Raw genomic sequence first — 27,858 nt, 5'->3', positions numbered from 1 at the left:
AATGGCATTTCAAAAAGAGTAAAAAAAATATACAAAGCTTGATTGCTATAACTCGCTCAGTTCACTAGTTTTCAGTAAATGACTGCCAAAGTAATATAAGAAAGTATATTGTTATAAATGTACAGATATAAACCCCAATTGCTAGATTTACTGTGGAAATGCATCATCACAGTCTGTAAAAACAGTCCATTGTGCACATAATTATGATAAATAAAACAGACATGTTTACTCGAATGATGAGCAAACGGAACAAAAGAATGACTGTGGCTCACCTGGTCAGGAAGGCCTGGTGCTGTTTGATGGTGTCCAGCTCGTAGGTCGAGGAGTCGCTGCGTTTCCGGGGCAGCTGTTTTTTGGGGTCGTCCGGACCGCTGGAACGTGGAATGTCTATATTACTGCGGCTGAGATGCCGACTGCCCTCCAGAGACAGACCCGAGCCAGAACCCGAGCAGTGAGTGCTGTTTATAATGATCCCTGGTGACAACAGATCATTGTCCTGCGGAGGAAGTCAATCGGTAATGAGTCTCACAGGAGACATATCACGGAAAACAGGATATTTATGCTAAAGAATTGAATGCATTACAGTAAATTACATACTTTTATAACTAATTAAAAAATATTAAATTTTTCTTAATCATTTATTAAAGGGGTCGAATTATGCTTTATAATTTTGTTAATTGGGTCTACTAGAATCAAAACTTTAGAACTAATAAATTACATTCTTGTTTTCTTACACCTGTTTGTCTGAATGTTCTGTTTTAGTTTTGGATTCTTTAAAGCTCACCTTCGCAAATGCACAGTCTGCTCTGATTGGTCACCCGGACGCAGTCTGTTGTAATTGGTCTACCACTTAGTGCATGTCGAGCTGTAAACACTGCAGTAACTACACTAACTATGGCAACAGTTTGCCAACTCCGATAATAACGAGCTGATCAACCTGCACCACCTTCACAAACACGACTTGTGGAGGACGTTTCACAGTGGTAATTCTTTATTTTATACTCGTACATTTCAGATGTGGTTATAATTGTCATTAATAACATGTGACCTGCTTAAAACTGCATGGCTCAAAAAACGAAGTAAGAAAAATGGTGAGAACACAATCAGTGTGGTTATACTGATGAGGAACACTGTCAAGAATACAATTTAACCACTGTTTCCTACATTTTTAGACTGAAAAAAGGGGGGTTTGGATTTAGGGGAAAAAAACACTCTTGGACATGTGATGATAACACACTGCTAATGCAACTCAACCAGGCCTAATCCCTTTTATTTTTTTGCGTATACCTTGGGCGGGAATTATATAAATGAGACATTGTGACGAGTACGTTCCCTGAAGAAGACATTTCTGGGAGTTTGTTTGCAGTGTTCATTGCATTCAGACCGAATGTAGTGATTAGATGAACATTTTACTTGGACTTGGACTTCTATAGAAGATATGTACATTTAAAAAAATAATTAGACCTCTTCTATTATTGATGCTATCAGAGTTTCATCCAGAATAACAAAAATGTTTATGAAAAACACTGCCTACCCTACCTTTAACGGTAATTAATCACTGTCTGGATGACCAGGCCTTTTGTGTGTGAAAATGTGTGTATTCACCTGCACACTGACAATGCTGCCACGTCGGCTGCTGTTTTGACTCTCTGACACTGTGATGTTGCTGCTGCAAAGAGCATCAAATCCCAGAATCCCTCCAACACAGTCACCAATAAGACACACCTGCACACAAATACCACACACACACACATTACAGCACAAGTCATGCACATGGGCGTAAGTGTCACTTTAACACTTTAAACTTAGAAAATGTGATTGTGAAACTGAATTTTCTGCAGGAAAATCATTTTTGTTTGATTTAGTCGTGAAATGTGACACGTTTGCATGATATTCAGCCTAGATTGTTCACAATAAAACCAGACATTTGTAAAGAAAGCAAACACGGACAAATGTGATCTCTCTTAATGTGATTTAATTCAGTGAGAAAACCAAATTTATCCCAAAAGTTATTTTTACACTTCAGCAAACAAACTTAAACTAGATGCTCGTTTCACTGCCACACAATTTTTCCATCGCTCTAATCTGTAAATAACTACATAAGAGAAAAACCCAAACCACTGACTTGGCCAGTGAAAGTGGCCCCCTCCAGGGATTTGATGAAGTCACCGTAGACCTGATTGGCTCGCACTATGACCGTTGCCACGGCGTCCTGGTACTGTGGTGCAGAGGTGGCCAATAGGGGCAGGGCGGCCAGAGGGATGTGATCCTGACTGTTGGAGAGGCAGCCTTCGTCATAGCTGTAGGGACTCAAACTGTGTCAAGGACACAGGAACAGAGAGCATGCTGGGTTATTACCAGCAAGAAGCAGTTATATGCACTGAATTAGCACGTAGAGTGGCATACTCCCATACTAGTCTTTCAGCTTTATGCAGTTTTCAACTAGAGCACACAGCACAGAACTGTATCCCACAATACAATGTGTTTTTAAAAATGCACTAAATGAATCCATATCAACGGCGATGTAACTAATAATGATAACTAATAATAATTGGAAGTTACTCACTGCAATAGCAGCATTTTTCTATAATAATAATCATCATCATCATCATTATCATCATCATCATCATCATCATCATCATCATAATACAATAATTATTTTAAAAAATGATATACTATTTAAATTAATGTATTATAAATGATTAATACATTATTACTTTTCAAATGAATGAATGAATGCAGAGTTTCTGGAAACATTAACCAATATTTTTTATGCTACTAGAAGGTTAAAAAGCTGTAACTGTTGCTAGTTTAAGATTGTTAAACCCCAACAGTACCTCGTGACAACCAGAGATCATATTTAGTTTCCTGAATGGACTGAGTGTGTGTTTGAGTCTGTGTGTGTCTGTGTCTGTGTGTGTGTGTGTGTGTGTGTGTGTGTGTGTGTGTGTGTGTGTGTGTGTGTGTGTGTGTGTGTGTGTGTGTGTGACACTCACTTTGACACCAGAGAGAAGGCCTCCACGCACACGGCCGGACAGGGAACCAGACGGATGGCGATGCGGCCCAATGCAGCCGGGTAATGAACCCGCATCACAGCATCAAACGCGCTGCCGATGGTGTTGACGTCCCCCTGTTTGCTGTTCTGGTCTCCGCTGCCCGTATCCAGGATGTTTCCGCCATGCAGGACCAGGAGGAGGACGTGGATCTTGGACGGCTGTAAGCACTGCTGAGAAGAACCATCCTGAGGGACACATTTAGACAGCTGTTTCTACAGCTGCATTCAGTTAATTTAAAACCTCCACACACACACACAAACACACACACACACACACACACACACACAGACACACACACACACACACACACACACACACACACACACACACACACACACACACACACACACACACACACACACACACACACACACACACACACACACACACACACTCCTGACAATATGCTATTGTGAAAGAGGACGACTTACTAATAAACAACACGCTACAGAGCGCAACAGAAGTCTTCCGGAAGTAAAAACCCCCATTCAAAAGCTCCATCGATAGAAAACAAATCTCTCGACTGACCTACCATGAGAAACGCAGACACACGCTTCTGTAGAAACCACGTCGCAAGTGTGGCTGCTCAGATGACCACCGCTAAAATTAGCAACCTATATTGCAATAGATAATGTTAAGGTGTTGTAGTGTGAGCGCATACAATATAGCAGTGGTCATTTCTATAATATCTTAATATATTATAGAAAATTGTTGTTATGTCGCTTAGGAATTTTTGTCAAACAATGATTATGCTCAATATAAAAAAATATGGGTTGTTTAATTATCTGATTTATTCATGCCAGATACAGATTTTGAACAGGTTAGCATGGCTTGAATAAAGACATTTTTATAAAATAATATTCTAATAAAAAGAAAACAAAAGGAAAAGAAGAATTTATTTATTTTTTATATTATATATTATGTTTTGTTTATATATATATATAAAAATAATCCTAATAATAATTCATTAAAATAATTTAAATTAATTAATTATTAATACAATTATAAAATCTTTATTAATTAATACATTATTAATATTATCTCAAATACCGATAAATACATTTATTAATAAATTATTACATGTGTTTATTATTAATAAAAATACAACTATTACTAAAAAAAATATGGTTTTATATATCAAATAAAATAATTATGTTGGAAACTGCTCTTTTTTATTTCTTTATATTTTGTTATCATTATTGATAGCCTAGTGATTATAATGCGCAATTTTTTTGTAATTATGCAAATGTGAAACCAATGAATAATGAAACGAATAGCGAAATTACATTCACAAACTGCTAAATTATACGTTTTAAATATACATTCACTAAAATTCATGTATATTTATGACCAAATGTTTCTGGCTGCAGTTATATTACATATTTGTAATTAGATAAAAAAAAAAAAAAACATCTTTTATCTATTATCTTTCAAATGTGTCTATGAGCTGTTTGACTGTTTGAATTTATTAATTACATTAAAATTATGAATTACAATTGTATTAATTTATGAACAAAAAGGACAAAATCAACGGTAAAAAGACTCCTAGAAACAAAGACAAAGTGGGCATCACTGTTGTCTGATTAATGAAGATTATTCCATGGTGAAAGAAGAACTACTTGTCAACATCTCTAACTTGAGTCCGCTTTACAAAATGCTACATCAGAGACCATATGGTGCTACATTTCAGAGTAAACTATGCAAACACAACACAATCTGTATGAAGAACTGCAACAACACAGGAAAACACCTCTGACTCCACATAACTTCTACACTTCTAATGGATCTAAGCAGATGTGTGTCGCTGTGACTCACAGCTGGGCGGCCGCGTGCTGTACGCCGACGCCTACGGACGCTGGAGCGCCGCATGGACCTGGGTCTCTGCGGACCAGAGTTAAAGAGCACTGAGATCATCCCAAAAAAGCCCTGATCGTGCTCTTCCTCAACACGTCCCCATGAAACCCTTCACACCATGAGAACTTGACCTTATGACTACATAATGAGCCAACCTTTGCAGTGATGCTGATTCATTTTGTGAAAGGTCATTCGGATTGTTCTGTGATAGTGTGGCACTGATCCTAACTGAAAGAGCTGTTGCATAATGTACCCTCAGAGAAGCTTTAAAGCTTTTCCTTTCGTTTTACGTCAGCATAAACACAGCGTGACCATGGCAGAATTTTTGCTCCATTAGCACAAGTAAAGATCAAAGCATCTTTCACTGCTGCAGTTGCATTAATAATACGACACCACTGCTGTGCATTATGTCACATTTATGCGGCATTATATTTCGATTAATGTTTATGAAAATGCACAATTGTAGACATACCTCATTGAGTCGCTCCACGCCACCAGTCCCAGATTCTTGATACAAGTCACCTAGAAGCACACAATTTAAACAGAAAATTAAAATTCACATCTGCATCATAATTCTTTCTGAAACTAATCTCCATTGATGGAAAAGGAAAAAATATTATTATTAGTAAACTACTAAATGATTAATTAAAAGAAAATAATGAAATTAAAATAGTTAGTAATTATAGTAACGGTCAAAAGTTTGGAAACATGACTATTTTTAATGTTTCTGAAAGAGGTCTCTGATTAAAAATAAAGAAAAAAACTGTAATATTGTGGAATATTAATACAATTTAAAACAATGTTTTTATATTTTAATATATTTTAAAATATAATTTATTTCTGTCATGTCTCCAGTGTCACGTGATCTATCAGAAATTATTCTGATCAATCTAAAAATCAGGCTTGATGTGCATAAATATAGACATAAAAAATAGTAATGTTTCCAAACTTTTGACCGGTACTGTATGACTAATATATATAATTAATATATTATTAAATTAACATAGTATAAAATATTAGTATTAATATAATATTATTTACATAAATCATTCAATTAATTATCAAATATATTTGTATATTATTAATATAATTCTTTTTAGGAACCTAGTATTACTGTTAATATCCAAAGGAACCTAGTGTTAGACTTTCATTTGAACATGTGTTTGAATGTAAAAAACTCCACGGCCCGTGAGTCCAGCGAACAGTGAGATCCGTCTCGCAAACAGCATGGAATTCTGTGTAATTAAGTGCTCCATAATCTCACACTGTTTGACACACACCCTAACCTCCTCAGAGTCAATGGGGCTCCTTTACAGCTAATCCTATTAAAGATGTGAAAATCTCTGTATTTGGCGGATGAATGGAAAAAACTCCTTCCAGTGGGCTCGGCTTATGCATTACAAAACCAAAGCGTTGGAAGGAATGTTTTGCATCACCCTCCTGCAATACCACCCTGCAATCCTAGAGCGCGTCAGATGGGTGAGGATAATCCCTCGCGTACCCTGAGCTTCCTCTGACTCGGCTGTCTCGATTTTATCCATCAGATCATTGGAGCTCCACTTGGTGATCTCCTTGGGAAAGATCTCCTCGTTGTCAGAGAAGTCCTCTGAGGAACAAGGATTCAGATTTGAGTAAATAACAGATCGCCAAGAGCACCTTTTAAACTGAGGATCAAACCTGCATTACCGTGAGCATCAAAGAACTCGTCATCTGTGCTGTCCTCTGAGTCTCTGGCGATGCTCTGCATGCGCCATTCAGAAATGCTGTGGCGTGAAGGGCTTCCTGCACACACGATAAATTAAAGACAAATGATAAATCATATTAGTTCTAAGTACCAATGCTTAATATGATACACCCCCCTGGAAAAAAAACCTACTGTAATTGATATAGTTATATGTGAATTGGATGGATGGATGGATGGATGGATGGATGGATGGATGGATGGATGGATGGATGGATGGATGGATGGATGGATGGATGGATGGATGGATGGATGGATGGATGGATGGATGGATGGATGGATGGATGGATGGATAGATAGATAGATAGGTAGATAGATGGAAAGATAGATAGATAGATAGATAGATAGATAGATAGATAGATAGATAGATAGATAGATAGATAGATAGATAGATAGATAGATAGATAGATAGATAGATAGATAGATAGATAGATAGATAGATAGATAGATAGATAGATAGATAGATAGATAGATAGATAGATAGATAGATAGATAGATAGATAGATAGATAGATCAAAAGTTTGGAAACATTACTATTTTTAATGTTGTTGAAATAAGTCTCTTATGTTCATCAAGCCATTCATTTGTTTGATCAAAAATACAGAAAGAAATACTTTTAAAATATTATTACAATTTTAAATAATGGTTTTCTATTATAATATATTTTAAAATATAATTTAATCCTGTGATTTACTTCTTCTTCAGTGTCACATTAATACTTTTAAATTAATGCTTTTATTTAGCAAAGATGTGTTAAATTGATAAAAAGTGATATTTAATACATATATATAGTGTTAGAAAATATTTCTATTTTGAATGAATGCTGTTCTTTTTAACTTTTTATTTTTATAAAAAGATGGGGGGGGGGGACACAACTGTTTCCAACATTGATAATAACCGAGAATTAAATCTTCCTATTAGAATGATTTGATCATGTGAATGGAGTAATGATGCTGAAAATTTTGCTTTGCATCACAGAAATAAATTACATTTGAATTAAAATAGAAAACCATTATTTTAAATTGTAATAATATTTCACAATATTACATTTTTGTGAGCATTATGTAAGCATAAGAGTATAAGAAGCTTCTTTTAAAAGCAATAAAAAATAGTAATGTTTCCAAACATTTAACCGGCACTGTATCATTAAGCTGAGCTTAAAGGGTTAGTTCACCCAAAAATGAAAATTCTGTCATTAAACCTGTAAGACGTTTGATCTTTGGAACACAAATGAAGATATTTTGAAGAATGTAACAAAACAGACAGAGCATCCATTGACATAGTATTTTTTTCCAACTGTGGTAGTGAATGGTTGCTCTGTCTGCTTTGTTACATTCTTCAAAATATCTTCAGCAGAAGAAAGAAACTCATACATGTTTGGAACAACTTGAGTGTGACTAAATGATGACAGAATTTAAATTTTTGGGTGAACTCTCCTTTTAATAGCTCGTCATCACCATCCTCTTTCAAAGTACAGTTATATAAACAGAGCAGCTTTGACGTTTTTCTTTATATAACTCCATGTCAGAAAAAATCAACTGATCTGAAAGTGAGACATGAACCATTAATTCCCCTCAAAATATAGTTGTTCCAGGCCAACACCGGATGTTTATCCAGGAACATGTTTTTCGTGAGTATTTCTGTTTTGGTCAATTCCACATGAAAGGCGATGTGAACTTACCGCCCCTCTTGGAGGAACGTGAAGATCTGGAAGAGGTGGACCACTGCTTGGTCAGCTCTCCTCGCGCCTGCAGCGTATCCCCCATGGTCCTCGGCGTACCGTCTGCTTCGTTGGAGCTGTTGGCCTCCCTGGCTTCGAGCTCTTTCTCGGGGCTGGTGACGGCGCCGTTGTTCTCGCCGCCCTCCTCGTTGCAGCTGTACTGTGCCATCTTCTGCTGCAGGGCCAGCTGGGTCTCCAGCTCCAGTAATCGGATGTCCTCCATGGTCAGACCGTACCACTCGTCCTGCCAACACCAGGCCTGTCGATGAGCGCGCACCATCACCTTCCTCAGCCCTGATGGAAAGATGTTGTAAGATTAATTTGTAAGTTAATATAGGCAAATTGTTTCCATTGCACTCCATGCAAACTAGTTTGGGGGGGGGGAAGAAATGTTCACAGTAGATTTTTATATCTTCTGAAGATAACGAGAGTGTTGTTATTGCATTTAAATGTGCACAGCACTTCTGTTCTGAAAGAGTCTCAGAAAAGATGGTGTGAAAATGCAACACTTAACATAAAATGTAACATACTTAGAAACATTTACCAGCATAAGCAACATGTTACTTTTAAAAATAGCATTTCTCAACATTGCAACCCACCAAAGAGACGTAAACTTGTATCGGGTCATGTTCATTTTATTATATTTTATTATATATTATATATATTATATTAATATATATATATATATATATATATATATATATATATATATATATATATATATATATATATATATATATATATATATATTTTTTTTTTTTTTTTTATATATATATATATATATTTATTTATTAATATATATATTTATTTATTTATTTTTTAGCTTTAGTTAAGTATAACTATAATAAGCCTGCTTGACTGATGAGTCTGCATATGAGATCGCTCAACATTTGGGGTTGAGGTGTGGTTTGGCTCATTTCCTTGCGCGATTTCCTCGATTGATTAAGATGTGTCAAAGATGCAGTTAACCAGTCTTTCAGATAATTGAACTCAGTAATGAAGAGACGTGAAAACTAAATTGTTTTCACAGCTGCCAGGAAACAGTGAGGAAAAATTGACAAAAATAAAAGGAAATCAGCCAAAGAAGTTAAAGACTTTTGCAAATGAGGGACAACAACAGGCCGCTTGCAAATTATCAGCGAAAGGAGCCAATAAACAAGCCGATACCGAAGTAATAAAAAAGATTAAGCGGCAAGCAAACGGCACATGGAAAGGAAATTAATTCTGCCCTGATGTAGTCAGGAGGAGGTTCACCAATCGTTGATTTTTACTGGATCCGCACTGCATCAATCTCATTTTCATTAAGTGCAGGTTAATGATTAAGGGCTTTTTTTCCTGACAAAAACGCTTGACACCTGCTGCCCACCCACGCGCAACGATAACAGGATGTTACCAAGCATCAATTCGCGCACATATGCAACAGATGGATCAGCTGACTCATATAGAATTATTGGAGAGACAAACGTCCTCTCAGTGCTAATAACATATGGTAGAGGACACCACTGACTGGTACCGGTAAGTTGATAATAAATTCACTGGATCAATATATATATATATATATATAGACACACACACACGTGTCCATTATATTAAAGAACCTACAATCCCAAGGAGGTGTCTGAACATTTCCGAAGACTTACCCACATCATGAATGAAGCGCTCAATCTTTGACTGCATGCCCCAGTATCGAAACTCCACTTTACACAACTTGTAAGCACACATGACGGGCATGTTGCCTGGGTTGTTGTTGATTTCATCGATCCAGTCATCAGACAGGGGGCCCCGCTGGGTTTTATATGACTTGTAGAGTTTAGGGTCCTCTTCTGCAAGGTACTCGTGAGGGGCAATGAAATCTTTCACAATATCGATAGGATCTGTGAAAGACAATTGCTTCCATTAGAGACTGAAATTATTTGGGGTGGAGGGAGGGATGAACAAGGCACAAATGGTAAATGGGAGGTTATATTTAATCCATTAATGCAAACCAAATCAGTTCATCACAGAGATTTGATTGAAACTTCTGAAAGGTAATGACATGGACCTTGAGTTGTCTGGAACTGTAAAACCTAGTTTATATGTTTGTCTTGCGTGTCAAAGTCTTTCTCTTAGTTAACATTAGGAAGCGGATTGTTCCATGAAAAATGGTTTCCTAGACATTTTCCATTTCAAAATTTCCAGACTGAAATTTCCACATATTATTTAACATAAATGGTTCACACAGCATTATTTTCAGCCTAAAGGTGCCCTAGAATGAAACATTTTATTAACCTTGCCATAGTAAAATAATAAGAGTTCAATACATGAACATCACATACTGTGAGTCTCAAACACCTTTTCCTCCTCCTTCTTATGTAAATCTTGTGCAAGAAAAACACCACTGAAATGTTTTTGCCCTTAAATAAGCCACATACCCTCTATGTAGATATCAGAGGACAATTTAACATATTGTTTCAACTCATTCTAGGGCACCTTTTACATTTGGCCATAGTACAGTCATCTGTAAATATTTAATTTTTGTCAGGGGTTTGTTCAGTGGTGACAACATACAGAGACCATAAAATAAAAGACGAGTAGACTTTTGCATGCACAAGAGAAACTTTCTGTGCCTCTAGAAACTATGCATGTGCACAGATATTTTTTGCATGCTTTTATATATACTATAACCAATTTCCTTTGTGTGTCACGGCCATCTTACTATGAAGGAAACAAGAGCATGGAAGCACATGAATTAATAGAGATCTATTTGCTCAAAATGTGGCTTTCCTTAGGATAGCACCTCTTATATCGAGGCCTAATATCCAATTTAACGCATCCTCTGTAGTGGTGGAGAAACCATGACACGGAATGGGCTGATGGCACAATAAGGATGTGTGCATTCTTCTATTTGCAGAGTTTAAGGGTCTATACAAAAGACTGGAACTTAAAAAAAAAAAAAGTGTTGAAAATGTGCCTTTCATTAGGGCAGTGTGTCATATTTCAAAGCTTTAGCTGTGCAATAAGACACTCTGTGGTGGCCAAGAAACCACACTACGAAATGGGCTGATGGTGCAATAGGAGGCTCAGTCCTATTAGGTAATTTTAATAGTTTCCTGTGCGCATATGAAAGTCTTTTTTTTTGTTTTGCAACGGCCCTTTTAGTGGCTCTTTAAAACAGTGCTAAGAATATCGTTAGAAAAACCAAAAAAATTTATAACTTGCATATTTGCATAATACAAATTTGGACCTTGAACCAGGAATCACTAAACAGCTTTTCTATTATTTCCAAAAAACTAAATAGTGGCAATATGCAAATATTTTTCCATACTCCGCTATCTTTTTTCAATACTTTTCCAGACCTGGAAATGACTCAAGTCAAACTCCATACTTTTCCAAATTGCGTAGGAACCTTGTATGCAATACATTTACATGATATATATATACACACACACACACATTAGGATCCATTTTTGACAGGGGAAGTTACGTCTTCAAAAATACTAACCCAATTACTAATAAAATTCTGAAGGAACAAGAATCATTTAGTGTAATCATAATCATTACATTTCTTACGATTTGTATTCTTCTTTGTTTATTCACTTGCCTTTCCTCAAAGAACAACTCTTAATTCAGATCTCTAATCTTTCATGTCTTAACCTAACGTTGTAGGTCTTCAATTATTCACAGTTGCTGATCTTGGGTTGTTTTCTGTTTGGAGACTGTCATGTCGGCAGACGACCTCTAGGTGTCTCTACAGCACACTGACAAAGGTGCACGTCTTCGGTCAGGAATGGAGTTATGTAACAGCATTCACAGGGCGCTTCCCCCTGCAGTGCCTGCGTCTGTCTATGTTCGGCTCAGAAAGCCTCCAGTACCTGTCCCAGAGTGCAACAGGGCTCTCGTGCAGCGGCACGCTACCCAACAGCAGCATGGTACTATGTCAATGAAGCAGCACGCTGTCTGCATCTTAAACACAGAGGCATGACTCGAGAGCTCTTTCTGCTGGATTGCTTGAGATTGCTTGAGAAGCAATGCAATGCTCACGTGGTAAAAAGCATGCTAACGTTCAACTTGGTAACGTTATTGTTCTAGATGCTCAGTTGGGTTTTTGCACTTCAAACACTGTCAAAAGCATCAATTAAATGTATGCATCAAGCATGCACGCTGAATGAAAATAAAGAAAGTGTAATAGTACCTATATCCCGTTGTCTCCTTTCGGCCGAGGACATGTTGAAGACGTCATTGTGGCAACCCGTGTCCGGCTTGTAGTACGTCTCGATATCGATGGAAAACTTTTCGACGAAAGGACACGTGTAGCTGTAGGACAGACAAGGAGAGATTAAATCTGATGTCATTTCATCATATCAGTGTCATGCATTACCGCAGAGGTTCATGCGAGCTCATCCCCTCTTCACACAGGTGTTGTCTATAACTACCATTACCCATTCATTAGGTAACAGATACATGTTTACTGTAGTGGAAGTTCATCCCTAAGCTGCACCCAACGTGAAACTGTTCATGGAATAACGTGCATATTAGAAACATTTACCATAAGACCAGCATTAAAGATGCTTTAAAAAGCTATTGTACTATGCTATTCTATTATAGTTTTTTTTACTTTCTTTAGTGTGTAATGTTGCTGTTTGAGCATAAAAAGTCTGCAAAGTTCCAAAGTACAAAGTCTCTCAAGTGGCAGTTCCTCTCTGCATCAGTGTCACAGTTTCTGAACTCCATGAAACGCCTCCATTGTAGTCTTGAGTTGCCTTTCGGAGAGGAATATCCCTCAAGGCATGTGCAGAAAAAGGGCCAAAGCCTGGTTAGTAGTGTACTGAAACTCGCGGTTATGGCAAAAGGCAGGACATTTTTACCAAACATGCTCGAACACGTGCTTTTTGGAAGGAGGGGCTTCATTGAGACGAACTAAAAAGATTGTTACTGACAGACTGGGAAGAGAGGAGCTGTAACAATGGAGAATATGGAGAAAATAATGTGCATTTTGAACAATCAAGCATGAAATCCTGTTCTTCTAGACTTTGAAAAAAGGCATAATATATCCTCTTTAAGAAAGCAAACATAAATCTATTTTGTTTTCAAGTTGACTTTAAGCCCAGAACAAAAAGGCCTGGCTTGAATATTAAAAGCTGTTTGGAATTTCATTTTTGGAAAAGAGCCAAAGAGTTTTATTATTTAGAGCTGTGGCACTCACCGTGTACGGGTGTATGGGTAGGCGTTCCAGGATTCCTCTTCCACACGAAGCGCAGCTTTTGGCAAGATGGAGCGGAACCAGCTAGGGATGTGTTGGCCAATGTGGTAAACCTTATGAGTGTATTGACCAGAGCCGCCTGGGCCGTCTGTGTAGGGTCGGTTCTCCAGGATCTCCACCCCGCTGCCCTCGCCTTCGCTCTCTTCACGACTCTTTTTCTGCAAGGAAAGAAAGGTCAGAGATTAGGGTTCACAGACTTCTAAATGGACCGGAATTATAATGAAGTCAAGTCAATATAACACTTTATACAAAACCACGTCACATTAATAAACAGGAAAATAACAGTGTTAATATTGTAAACCTCATCAATTATGGAACAGGATCCATTCAGCCACTCTACAGAAGACAATAGTGCCATTATTCTGCTCAAGTCAGTTCAATAACAGTGTCATTGTCGCAAAGTTATTCTTGGATATGCACCGGTTGACCTGCCATAAATCGGAACTGGACAGTTTTTGCTCCAAACTCTTTTTTGTTTGATTTTGGCCGATCTCTATTCTAGAACTGCACACAAACTGCATTGCAATCATTTCCCAAAATGCAATTTGTGTGTAAATATTATGAAGTTTATCAACAGGATGTTAACACAGGTCAGCGAGGGGATACACTTAAGACAGATGCAAATAAGAGAACAGATGCACCAGCAGGACAAACACTGTACCAGGCACAGAAAACTCACTGTTCGCAAAGCTCGAAAAATAGGAAGAGAAATATAATCGTGTATTAGGGGTGTTTAAATGAATGCATCTCTGAAAGATACTGTGTTCAGAAAAGTTGACGTAATTTGCTTTTCCTCTTATATCCGTATAAAGTGTTTATAAGCGCAACGAAAAGACACTGCTGCGGTTTCATAAGTGCCACCTACTGTCAAAAAGGGAATTCATATTTTCATTCAGTCGTTCTGCTGTTTTTGTTTTGTGCAGGTGTCTTATATGTCGCATAATTTCACAAAGCTAAAGTCAGTCATTCTGTTTTTGCTTCAAATCTTGAAATTATACAATTTAATTCCAATCAAAAGCAACTGTTCATACTCTAGTGTGTAATATATGTTTGGGTGGTGATTAAAATGCAGTGGTTCCATGTTATGTCTAATTGCAGATATTTTTGGTTTAAGGCCAGTTTGTCTGTTATAGAGCAAATAAATAACTACATTTGCTTGTAAAAATAAATAAATCAGAATTGTCCATGAAAAATCACGATCTGAGCATCAGTGCTAGTGTCATTATACAGCCCAATTTAGTTCTCATCAAACAGTGTCAGTGCAGTTAATTCGATTATATTAACCTAAGCTTGAATCTTAAAACCTCTTAGGTCACTCGAAACTCAGCGTAAATGGAAGGTGACAGTCCATCCCAAAACAGAATTTACTCCAACCCAACTTAAGTCAATTACATGCTCAGCACTACTGGTGTTGGCCAATCAAGGAACGTCACACCTTCAGCTTCGTGTGAGAAAGATAAGCCAAGTCTCACTGTGAGTTCCAGCAGACAGAACCGTAAAAATAGGGTTCAGTCTTGGCATGGCTCCAGAGCTGTGGATTTTGGGAGAAGGCCCACTGTGCCAGTCAGGTTGGCACATGCCGCCATATCTGCCTCGATTGGGAAGGTCAAACGAAGGTAGTTGGAGGCTTCCAGTGACTAATGGCTTATCAAGTTACTTATAAAGCCATCAAGGACGGCCCACTCAAGTCTACTATAGATGACAGATCCTATAGATCCCCTTAAAATTGAGTTGGATGACAGTGTCAAACATCACTTTTAATTCTGTACAGTATTTCTTTACATTTCTATTTGAACTAATTGACATGAATGCAGGTGTAATTATGTAATTGTTATGCGTCCTCTATGTTCAAATAATAAGACGGATGATGACAGGCCAGTGGAGCTGGCACACTCGCAGGGCAAATGGCCACACAGATCCCTTCAGCCGTGACTCTGCATTATCAAGATGACAGCAGGGTGATTAAAAGTCGACACTGCATAGTTTCATTAAGGTGAAGTTTGCTCCAGCGATGAAGAAAGTTATAACATTTTCGTTTTGTCCAAGTGCTCTCCTGAGATGACCACATGGGCACTAAATGTCAACAGTCTAAAGATAGAAGACAAGACAATGGTATAACTTTAGAAGCTGCTATTATTTCTTTATAGCCTAACATATATATATATATTCTTCGATCCTGAATTTCAAACCAGCCTGACTGGCACAAGACGAGGAAACACAAGCAGCAGAAAGCTCTGTAAACTGCTCACAGGTGCAACATTGGTCCATACTCAGCAAGTGCCAAACTGTCTGACGCCCGAGAAACGATCGCTCTTGGCCTCTCAGTTTTCGGGGTATTTTTTCATTCGTCCTCAATCGCTGTATACGTGGTGAGTAATATATTTCCATTTTAAAAGCACATGCCAGCAAGGGAATAGCGGCTGTGCATATCTCAATGTCAGACAGCTGCTTCTCTCACTTTCTGTCAAACTTCCAGACTGCACTGTCAGGACTGACGTCAGACCAACACGTTCCACATAATGCATGTGAAGCTGGAGCCCATCCGTGGCATCTGCAGGTTGAAGCTCACATTTGCAGAGCAGGAAGAAACGGACCAATCATGTCCTCTAGGTGAGCTGTCAGCAGCTGGAGGTGAGGACAGACAGACAAATGGCAGGCGGGAGAGGGAACAGGCGGCAGAAGCGTTGGGCTGTGGTATCTGTTTTTGCTCATCCTCCCAGTGTGGAGTCGCCAGCACTTCATTATGGTGCTGACAGATGACATCAGGTCCCACATTCGCTACAATCAATCCCTCGTACACACACACACAAACACCTTAGAAAAGTGTGGTTTTGACACCATAAGGCTGTGCAGTACAATTATATTGCAATGTTTTCCCCCATGATTTTGTACATAATACTTTACAGTGGTGGTTGTCGTGATTTTAATTTAGCACCAAAACTGTAAAAAAAAAAAAGTAACAAAACTGTCCTTAAAACCAAACATGACATAGGGCTGCATGATTTGGAGAATAAAAAAATTAATTAAATATTTAAAGGTGCCCTAGAATGAGTTGAAACAATATGTTAAATGGTTCTATAATATCTAGATAGAGGGTATGTGGCTTATTTAAGGGCAAAAATTGTCCAGATACAGTTTTACAGATCCATTTACAACCCTAGAAATTGTCCCTAGGATGTAATGCTCTGTTTTTGCCTTATTTGGAAGAGTCATGAATATTAATGTTGAGCTCTGATCTGATTGGCTTATTTCAGCAGCTCACAGCAGTTCAGTTGTTCAGCGAAGCGGCTCGTGAGTCCTGACAGAACACAGACCGACTGAATGACACTTTAAGCAGAACATCTCAAATGGAGATTCCTGAAATTCCTGCAGCTTACTTGTTTATTGGTGTTTTCAGATCATCCGCGCATGAGAGAGAGCTTGCGTGCATATAGTTGCAAGATTGTACATGTTTAAGTAAAACACCGTATAGTATACGTGTTCTTTTCACAGAAAAGCTCTGATTGGGGGATTTAAATTACTGAAAAATAATCATCGTAATCTGGCAACCGCAAGCACAAACGCTCTTCTTTTCCTCAGACAAAACCAGTATACTATCCGGTAGGGGTGTAACGATTCACTCGTTTTCTCGATGCATCGATTACAAATCCTGATGATCCATATGCATCGATCTTGAAACATGTATTTTGAATCGTGAATCGTTAATTTTGGCCGATACTCAATGTAAAATGCTAAGAATCGGATGAATCGCGATTCAATAACGATGCAGTGCTTTAAAATAAACATTTGATTATATCTTCTGCATGCGAATTAAGAGACGTTGTGCAGCGACAGCTGCGTCATCCGCGCCCTCACAGTTGATCTCCTTCAGACATGCACGCGCTCTTTACCACCTCAATGGATTGCGCTAGCGCTCTGCCCGTTGCTCATTTATATAAAATAAAAAATTGTTTTAAGGAAATGGGTCATACCTGAGCTATTGAAGTAAAACCCTGCTTATTCAAGGATGTAACGTTACATTTATTGCATGGATGGACCAAACACATTTGTAAGTAAAGTGTAATAATAATAAAACAATAAAGTAATGTTAGTAATATGAACTAGTTTTTGGTAACACTTTAAAGAAAGGTTCATTAGTTAACACACTTATAATGAACTGCACTTATGAAGCATTTTTTTATCTTTGTTAATGTTCATTTCAACATTTACTTTATTAAAATCTTGTTAAGTTAATGCACTGTGAACAAACCATGAAATGCTGGATTTTTATTAACAAAGATGAACAAACACAGTAACAAATGTACTGCTCATCTTTAGTTTTTTTTTTTTTTTTTTTAGTTAACATGAACAACACCTCTGTTCAGCATTAGTTCATCTTTTTAACATAAGCCAGCTGTTCATGGTTTGTTCATGTTAGGCATGAACTAATGTTACCCAGATTTTAATAATGCATTAGAAAATGGTAAAATTAATATTAACAAAGATAAATAAATGCTTTATAAGAGCAGTTCATTATTAGTTCATGTTAACTAATAAACCTTATTGTAAGGTGTTACTGGGTTTTTTGCCCACTCTCTGACCTCTGAAGGCCGCTGTGTAATTCACACCCTGAATGAGACACATTAGGGGAAGCGTTTTAATAATCCTATGAATGCATATAAGAACATGCATAATTGAATCGAATTAATCGGATCGTATCGAATTTTGATGTGAATCGTCTCGAATCGAATAGTTCTGAATTGACAAAAATTGTTTTTGAATCGAATCGGAACCTACGAATCCTGAATCGTATCGATTCGCTGCCTACTCAAAGATTCACAGCCCTACTATCCGGGGTTTGGTTAAACATGCTACTTGGAGTTTCCTATTGTTACTGTACCAGTATCATGCATTATCTTGACAATGCTGTCTCTCTAAGAAACTTGTTTAAACAGTCAATAAGTGGATAAATCACTACTTACTGCTTGCAGGAATATAGTTGTAATTTCTTCAGTTTAAGACCCTGAGCGAAGCTTGCGTAAAATGGGCCGAGCAAACGAACGATTTTGAATTAAATTTTAAATCCGATTATAAACATCAACCATAACTGTTGAAATTTTTTGTCAGTGGGAAGGGTAGAAAAGTCCTCACGTCCCCTGCACAGCCTGAACATGATGTGTGTCATGAGAGCTGCCGCTTTGGCTATCCTCGAGTGTCGTTTGTTTACCTGCAGTCCAGATGATTCGGCTCGTCAGTTCCGCCTGACAATGAACATGTTCGGACAGATGCAAATGTTGGGGGCGTGCATATTAATGATCCCCAACGATTGTGTCACAACTTGCGTTATGTTGAGAATCACTTATTTTTCTGTGGTGTTTTTCATGCACGAGATTTACATAAGAAGGAGGAGGCAATGGTGTTTGAGACTCACAGTATGTGATGTCCATGTACTGAACTCGGATTATTTCACTATGGCAAGGTTAATTCAATTTTTCATTCTAGTGCAGCTTTAAAAAAAACTTGTTATGCTGGTTTGCTGTGCTTGTTTGTAGGATTGATTTCATATCAATATGGGTATAAAATAATAATAATAATAATAATAATGATAATGATAATGATAATAATAATAATAATAATAATAAAACTTTTTGCTGCCATGGTCTGAAGATGATCTGAAAATTGGACAAACGGTCTAGGAAGAGTTTGAAAAAGTAGGTTTTCCAAAAAAAAAAAAAAAAATGGCAGACAGCAAGTTTGACCGAATATGGCATAATTGGCATCATTGTTATCGGTATGACTCAAGGAATCTATCAAAACCAGTGTCTTAAAATGAATCAACTAATAAGCATATTTTGAAATTTCATTTTAAATTTTGAACATAAGGTGGACATTTTTAACATGATCATGATGACATACAGAGTTTCGTAACGATACACTAATGCATGTGTAAATTAGAGCATTCTACTACAAAATTCTAAATGGCGGACACCCAAAATGGACAATGGGGGAAATGGGGTATAATTTGACTGGATATGCTGTTCTGAATCAAGAGACCAGTTTTATGATTTTTGGGCCAAAAAAATAAAAAATCTCCTGACCAGTAGATGGAGCTGTGCTGAAACACTGCATTTAAGCACTCAGGTCATTCTTGTGATGACATGTACCAAGATAAGTCTCTGCTAAAGCATTGCGTTTTGATTTGAAATTTTGATTCTAGCCCTTAAGGTTCAGAAGTTTTTAGCATAAACAAAGTGCCGCTTTGGAAAAAGCCTTGCATACCGTTGACCAGTGGAAGCTAGTTATTTTAGTCTATAAAGGTTTTAATATGGATTTTTTTCTTACACAAAGGCAGCACCCCAGAGCCATGTATAACAGTTATATGATGGATAGATGCACTTTTACGGACTTTAAAAATGACCCAACACTGCTATTATAAAGCTTGGAAGAGCCAGGAGGAGTCAAGGACATTTTTAATATAACTCTACTACACACGTGTAAGAATACAGCGCTTGACTCCGATACAATCAAATCATAGTCATTGCAATTAGATAATCGCACGAAGCCATTTTACGATTTTGGTTTTATTTTTTGATTAATCGTGCAGCCCTACACTGTAAAAAAGGTTTGTTGGTTTTTGTTGGTTTAACTTAAAAAAGAAAGTTACCTGGGTGCCTTAAAATTTTGAGTTTATTGAAATTAAAAATTTGAGTTGATACAATGAAGGAAATTTGTTTAATAAATAGAAACTCAAAATATTATTGTATCTGAACCACAAAAAAATTGATAAATCATGAAAATAGCACTATTTGGCATGTTTCAGTGCGACATCAGAAATAAAACACACACAAAAGCTTTACATAATATTTTAATAAAGGTTGTCGAATCTCAAAAAATGTTCATTGTATTTACTCAAAATTTTAATTTCAATGAACTCAATTTTAAGGCAACCAGGTAACTTTTTCTAAATAATTTTTTACAGTGTACTAATTAGTACATAATAATGAACTGCTTATGTTCAACAAGCACAGTAGCATTTAGCCGTTTTCCCCTCTAATCATGACCATATCACAACAGACCTGTGACCTGATTTTCAGTCCAATAGTTAACCTCGCTGCGGTTTTCTTCACTTTTGTCGAGTTTACAATCTATGAGATGAACTCACAATAGTGAAGCAAACCACACAAAAGAGACAATGATCTCACTTGTGCAATTAAATGACAATTTACATCATTTGACGAATCAGTGATGAGTAACACACCAAAGTTTAAAACGTAACATTCCTTGACGCTAAAACTTGCGCATCTCGGCTGGATAAACTACATTAATACTCTCGTACTGAAACACACTGAGCCTCTCGCATTGAGATGTAGCTCGATTCTGAACACAATCGATCACTTGATGATCACATGATGTTTCTGGTTAGACAATGACAGCTCTGATAATCACTTTAAATGACCCAGTTAGATAGAATCAGACCCAAAAATGGTTTAAATATAATAATAATGTAGTATATGAAGGTAGTGCTGATGGTACAAAAGGTTCTGTATGCTGAGAAAGCACTTCACTTATGGTTTATGTCAAAAATAATGCAAATTGAATATATTTGAAAGGCAATAAATGCTGAGAGGTCATAATAAAGATGACAAAAATGCACGGTTGGCACCAAGAGCCGTGTGGCGACTACCGTAACTGATAGAAAGCAGAAAACTGGAGATCAGTTTTGGCTGGCAGGATTCCTGTGCACTCTAGCTAATTACATATTTCACATGGATGACTTTAAATCAAATGAAAAACGAATAGGCCCTAAAAGGAGAATCCACAGAGATGTCCTGCTCTCCAGTTGAAATTTACCACCTGAGATTTGCCATCAAAACATTCCTATTTCTTGCCGAAGCCACGCTCCGCTCTACCCTTAATTTAGTATCTCTGTGGATGGGCGAAAAGCAAACGCTGCCCTATATGGTCACGGACAGCCAAGATCATGCAAGAGGTTTAACCTCGCCGCGCTGCCCATCTGTGGAGAGCAGAAATCACGGGAGTGAAGTTGCCCTGGCAACAGGCCTGCATCATCGTGACCTCTCCCTCTCGCACGGCAAACAAATGACTGCAGTGAGCGCCATGCTCGGGCTGATGTCACAGGTATCCATGGCAACCGGAGCTCAGCTGTGACGCTGCAGAGGAGGGGGGGTCTGACCGGAGGGGAGAGAAAGAGAAAAAAGGAGAGCGAGAGAGAGTACAGCGGGAAGTGTGATGCTGCTGTGACGGAAGCTTTGGAAAGACAAATGCCTGACAAAACTGACTATATTTATTATATATCTCGATATAATGAGGTACTTGCATTGAAATGGCTTAAAAGGGTGATTTTTTTTTTTTTGGCCACTGTTGCAAATAGATTTAAAGGGTTTCAGGCAACTAGTAAAATATTGTAAAAATCCAGGTAAAAATTAATACAAAGATCAGTACAAATACATTTAAAAAAAAGAGGCAAAAGATGCTTTCCAACTGTTTTTTATTAAATGAAAACAAGAAAGAATAGTATTCAATCATTTTATTTATATGTACAAATACACCAATATACATAAATATATAAAAGAAACATGAATCTACATATAGTATATTTTATTTAAAATATTTTATTATGAAAAATATATTTTATTTGGAGAGAAAAAAGCGCAGGGCTCGCAAAATTTCAAAATCCCTGGTAGCCTCTCGGGCAGGCACCCTTGAGATTTTTGTAGCCCGAAAATAATTTAACTAGCCTGAATAAATTTTGTTTCATTTTTTAATGTAGAAAATTGGACATGCGATTTCCATGCGATTTCTCCTGAGAGAATGAATGAATGAATAAAATAAATAAATAAATAAACAAACAAACAAACAAACAAATAAATAAATATTGCACCGTGTATGCCCAGCTTTAGTCGTTGACTTGCATTATATGAATCACCAAGGCCCATGGTTTCAGCACAAAAGTCTTCTTTTCTGTTCTACTGAAGAAAAAAAGTCACCTACATCTTGGAAGGCCTGGGGTTGAGTAAATTAACAGCAAATATCCCTTTAATTGCCACATACAAAGTGCACTTAAAACCAATCCAACATCCATTATGTGTTTTAATTTGATTGCCCCACCCAGGCTTGAAGTAATCAACCAAACAATCTAAATCCATAACGCACTGATGTGACAACTCAGATGACACACACTGCCTTATAAAGTGAAAAACTCATCTTTGGTGCATCACACACACTACAAAGCGCCTTCCACAGCAGAACTAGTTTTGTTTATCTCCACCTGCGTTGAACATCTGTTCACGGTTTCTGACCAAAGCTCTGCCGTGTAACATGAGGCTACTAGAACGGCACTCGCTGTAATCAGAAGCATGGGCAGACAAACACACACGCCGCTTTAATACTACACCAGCGGGGTCACTCAGCCAGTGTACGAGCATACCGAACCGTGCGCGTGCCCACCGCACACTCATTAGGGGAACTCTGCGACGGCATGTCAACAGATGGTGCTTATAAACAGGAGGACTTGGAAAGAACGCATAAAACGATCCAAATAAACAACTGAAACTAACTTTAACAAGGACGAGGAGACGAATGTTCTCCTCAGATGCAGAATTAGCATGTTAATTGGCTTCAAACTTCGAATCTCCACGCCAACCCTAACCGATTCCACCATCAGTCATATGGACGCTACTTCACACTTTCGATGACTAACGCTTTCAGAAATCTGCTAATTAAGACACTGATTCCCTAAGGACTTCAAATCTTCAACAAATCAACATCGCTTAGGCTCGATTCTGATGTCTACTGACTTAGCACAAGTGCTTAAATTTAGCATGTCTTCTGCAATTGGATAGTAACGTCCTGCCTGTCTATAGGGGCCGTTTGCTTAATACCTCACTGACAACAACACTGAGAGGCAGCTGCATTGACAGACTGCTAATTAACCTTATAAGACCATTCAGAGAAAGCAGTGCATGTGGGTGGAAGCTCAGTTAGATCTGTGGCCATAACCTCACTGTGAGCTTGAAGAACAATCTGAGCATGCTGGAGACGTGCTAGTTCATTATATTTCACCCAAACCTCCACAGACGTTTCACTAGATACAGCTCTTTATGTAAAACAGCAACTTTGTGGCACACGAATGAACTCAAGACTCAACTTACAATCTATTCTAATAGAGTTTGATGTTAACATGCTATTAAAATATTACCATGATAGTCTAAAGGAATATAAAATACATAGCATTCACAAATATGAATTATTGGGTAAAACCCTATTTTAAACACATTTTAGGAATGCACATTTAAAGGAAAAAATCAAATTGCCCCTTTTCTGATAAAAAGGTTCCAGGTTTATTTACTTTTATTTGGAGGAAAACTGTAAGGAGAACTTAAAACTTCTCTTTTGTTGACAACAACCAATTAATAATTATAGGGCCCTATGATTTCAGCGATGTATAAAACTTGGAGGGAATCACAGACTCAAGTCATAAAAACTGAATTTCACTTTCTAGTGATGAATTTCAGGAGCATTTTACAATTTCATTAACTATCATCTTATCAAACACATAAAAACTCAAAGGTCCACGGCAACCCGTCAGATTAAAAGTTTAACTTGAAGAAATTGTGGCAGAAATATAATACTGTTCTACAGTAGAATTTAGCTTTCAGTGTAATTTAGATTTTAGAATTTAGAAACATTTAGAAACAACAGAATTTAGAATGTTTCAGTGTTTAATTTAGTTTCAATGTAATAATAAAACTAAAACTTATAACAAAAAATTATAATGAAAACGCTTTTTCTTCCATATTTTAGTTTAAAAGTAATGCTCTGTTGTGCAGCACTTTTTTTTACAAAAAAAGTTTAATTTCATATGATTAAACGATAAATTAACCTAATGTTTTATGCCTTTGTTTGATTTACAGGAACAATTAAAATACCCCACACAGAATTTATGTGGGAAAAGAAATTTGCATAGATTTTTTTTATATTATTAAAAATTAATGAAAATGGTTGTTTTTATGAATTCAATTAAATAGAAATATTTTTGATCATTAAAAATGATTTAAACCATTAAAATGGAATCCATAAACCTTGAAACAGAATTTGGTAAAAATAAAATAATAATACAAATAAATAAAAATAAAAAATAAAAATCAAACATAATTTGATAAAATAAAATAAAACATATTTCATAGGGCCCTAAACGTCATCTTTGTCAAACGTTTAATAAATTGTTGTTCAATTGTATAAGTTTCATGATTATTGATTAATACAAATAATTATCCATTATAATGGAGTCCCAAAAAAATTGTATGGAAAAAACAGAATTTGAGAAAAAATGTAACGGATTTCATAGTGCCCTATAATTACGGATTTAGTTTGATTAATCATACAGCCATATTACATTGAACTATTTTTTTCTAAAAGACATACTTATTCAACGTTACTTTCAAATTGTTTGCAATCTTGTTTTTTGTTTTTTAGCTCTTCTCGGTGCATTCTGGAATTGCCTTCTCTATGAAGGATACTTAGGTTAGAATTTGGACAAAACTAAAAGGAGCTTACTAGGTTGCAAAACAAAGATATCAACTTGCCTTTTCAACCAATAACAAGAAGTAAACCAACAATGCCATGGTTCAGACCACAGTTCACAACATTAGCACTTCTAGAAGCACTCACAACATCCACATTAGCACATCTCAGTGGTGCGTATTGATTTCTGGCTGCCGATGAGCATCAGCGTTTTTTCCACGAGCATGCTGGTGGTTTCGGCATCAGCAGAATGCGTAAGGTGCTTCCTGCCTCGCGAGCACCCACAACCTCTCTAACATCCTCTCTCAGGGGATCACGGGCCAGATTTAGTGAAATATTTAGAGCAAGTGAAACTGTTGTGCCCTACCAAAAATAGACTGAGGTACGAGACGTGAAGCACTATCTTTGTTCTGTGAAATTGCATGTGTGCATCATATCTGAATGATTCAAACATTCATGTTATTTTTATTCCATTTGACCCAGAGAGTACAGCATGTTTTAAAAAGGAAACACCAAGCAAGCCAGCTGTGAGTCACATCTTTTTGTATGTTACGCACTTCACAGAAACAACAGAAGTGCATGACATCCCTAAAAGGAAAACCCAAAAATGAAAATTCAGCCATTTTTGTTATTCCTTACCCACACAGGCTGTTATTTTTTCCATGGAACACAAAAGAAGATTCACACAGCTCTTTTCCACATGATGGTTCACAGTGGCCATGTCTGTCAAGCTTCAAATAGGCTAAAAAAAAGCTAACAAAAAATCAGAATGAGTCAAAATAAGTCTAATTGTATGAAAGTTTCCTGTGAGGAACAGACTAGAGCTGGATATTGACACAAATTTCATGATTTCGGTACGATATATAATTTCGATTCACAAGCTTGTGATTCACTTCCATAATTTGGATATACAGTGGGTACGGAAAGTATTCAGACCCCGTTACATTTTGCAGTCTTTGTTACATTGCAGCCATTTGCTAAAATCCTTTAAGTTCATTTTTTTCTCATTAATGTACACACAGCACCCCATATTGACAGAAAAACACAAAATTGTTGACATTTTTGCAGATTTATTAAAAAAGAAAAACTGAAATATCACATGGTCCTAAGTATTCAGACCCTTTGCTGTGACACTCATATTTTTATCTCAGACGCTGTCCATTTCTTCTGATCATCCTTGAGATGGTTCTACACCTTCATTTGAGTCCAGCTGTGTTTGATTATACTGATTGGACTTGATAAGTAAAGCCACACACCTGTCTATATAAGACCTTACCGCTCACAGTCAATGTCAGAGCAAATGAGAATCATGAGGTCAAAGGAACTGCCTGAAGAGTTGAGAGGCAGAATTGTCTCAAGGCACAGATCTGGCCAAGGTTACAAAAAATACTGCTGCACTTAAGGTTCCTAAGAGCACAGTGGCCACCATAAACCTAAATAGAAGACGTTTGGGACGACCAGAACCCTTCCTAGAGCTGACCGTCCAGGCAAACTGAGCTATCGGGGATAAGAGCTTTGGTGAGAGAGGTAAAGAAGAACCCAAAGATCACTGTGGCTGAGCTCCAGAGATGCAGTCGGGAGATGGGAGAAAGTTGTAGAAAGTCAACCATCACTGCAGCCCTGCACCAGTCGGGGCTTTATGGAAGAGTGGCCCGACGGAAGCCTCTTCTCAGTGTAAGACAGATGAACATTTGCTACAAAAAAAACACCTGAAGGACTCTAAGATGGTGATAATTAAGATTCTCTGGTCTGATGAGACCAAGATAGAACTTTTTGGCCTTAATTCTAAGCGGTATGTGTGGAGAAAAACATCTCCTGTCCAATACAGTCCCAACAGTGAAGCATGGTGGTGGGACAGGACGACTGGTTGCAATCGAGGGAAAGATGAATGCAGCCAAGTACAGCCATAATCTGGACGAATACCTTCTCCAGAGTTCTTAAGACCTCAGACTGGGCTGAAGGTTCACCTTCCAAACAGGACGATGACCCTAAGCACACCGCTAAAATAATGAAGGAGTGGCTTCACAACAACTCCCTGACTGTTCTTGAATGGCCCAGCCAGAGCCCTGACTTAAACCCAATTGAGCATCTCTGGAGACCTGAAAATGGCTGTCCACCAAGATTTACCATCTAACCTGACAGAACTGGAGAGGATCTGCAAGGAGAAATGGCAGAGGATCCCCAAATCCAGGTGTGAAAAACTTGCATCTTTCCCAAAAAGACTCATGGCTGAATTAGATCAAAAGGGTGCTTCTACTAAATACTGAGCAAAGGGTCTGAATACTTAGGACCATGTGATATTTCAGTTTTTCTTTTTTTAATAAATCTGCAAAAATGTCAACAATGTCAATATGGGGTGCTGTGTGTAAATTAATGAGAAAAAATGAACTTAAAAGATTTAAGCAAATGGCTGCAATATAACAAAGAGTGAAAAATGTAAGGGGTTCTGAATACTTTCCGTACCCACTGTATATCAGGTACGGTCCATGGCATATTTTTTCAAGAAAAAAAATGAATCTTTCAACTAATGCTGTAATAAAGCATACAGCAGCTGGTAGTACATTACTATAATATGAACAGATCTGTAAATGGCTGCTGTCAAAAATGTGACGGATGTATTTAAACATACATGTTGAAGAATAGGTTAAATAAAACTACAACAAATATACAATATACATGCACATATTTAGCAAAATGCTTCTCTCTAGAATAATCTTTCTGGCTA

The 27,858-nt window shown here is 37.3% G+C and overlaps 1 protein-coding gene across 9 annotated transcripts in view; it reads right to left on the bottom strand.

The window, feature by feature from the left end:
• LOC137062969 (membrane-associated phosphatidylinositol transfer protein 2) overlaps positions 1-27,858 on the bottom strand; it is an 81,860-nt gene that overhangs the window by 27,965 nt on the left and 26,037 nt on the right. For all 9 annotated transcript variants that reach the window (XM_067433936.1, XM_067433941.1, XM_067433940.1 and 6 more), the window contains exons 3-13: positions 13,554-13,768; positions 12,543-12,664; positions 10,012-10,245; positions 8,333-8,665; positions 6,597-6,692; positions 6,412-6,516; positions 5,383-5,432; positions 2,997-3,241; positions 2,126-2,315; positions 1,606-1,725; positions 273-496 (exon numbers count right to left, since the gene is read on the bottom strand). In XM_067433936.1, coding sequence (XP_067290037.1) covers positions 273-496; positions 1,606-1,725; positions 2,126-2,315; positions 2,997-3,241; positions 5,383-5,432; positions 6,412-6,516; positions 6,597-6,692; positions 8,333-8,665; positions 10,012-10,245; positions 12,543-12,664; positions 13,554-13,768 — 1,934 coding nt within the window. The remainder of the gene's footprint in view (positions 1-272; positions 497-1,605; positions 1,726-2,125; positions 2,316-2,996; positions 3,242-5,382; positions 5,433-6,411; positions 6,517-6,596; positions 6,693-8,332; positions 8,666-10,011; positions 10,246-12,542; positions 12,665-13,553; positions 13,769-27,858) is intronic.

Source organism: Pseudorasbora parva, chromosome 23 (assembly GCF_024679245.1).
Source record: "Pseudorasbora parva isolate DD20220531a chromosome 23, ASM2467924v1, whole genome shotgun sequence".
Taxonomy (NCBI): Eukaryota; Metazoa; Chordata; class Actinopteri; order Cypriniformes; family Gobionidae; genus Pseudorasbora; species Pseudorasbora parva.
Note: the sequence above shows the minus strand (reverse complement) of the source record. Positions and strands in the feature narration are given on the sequence as shown.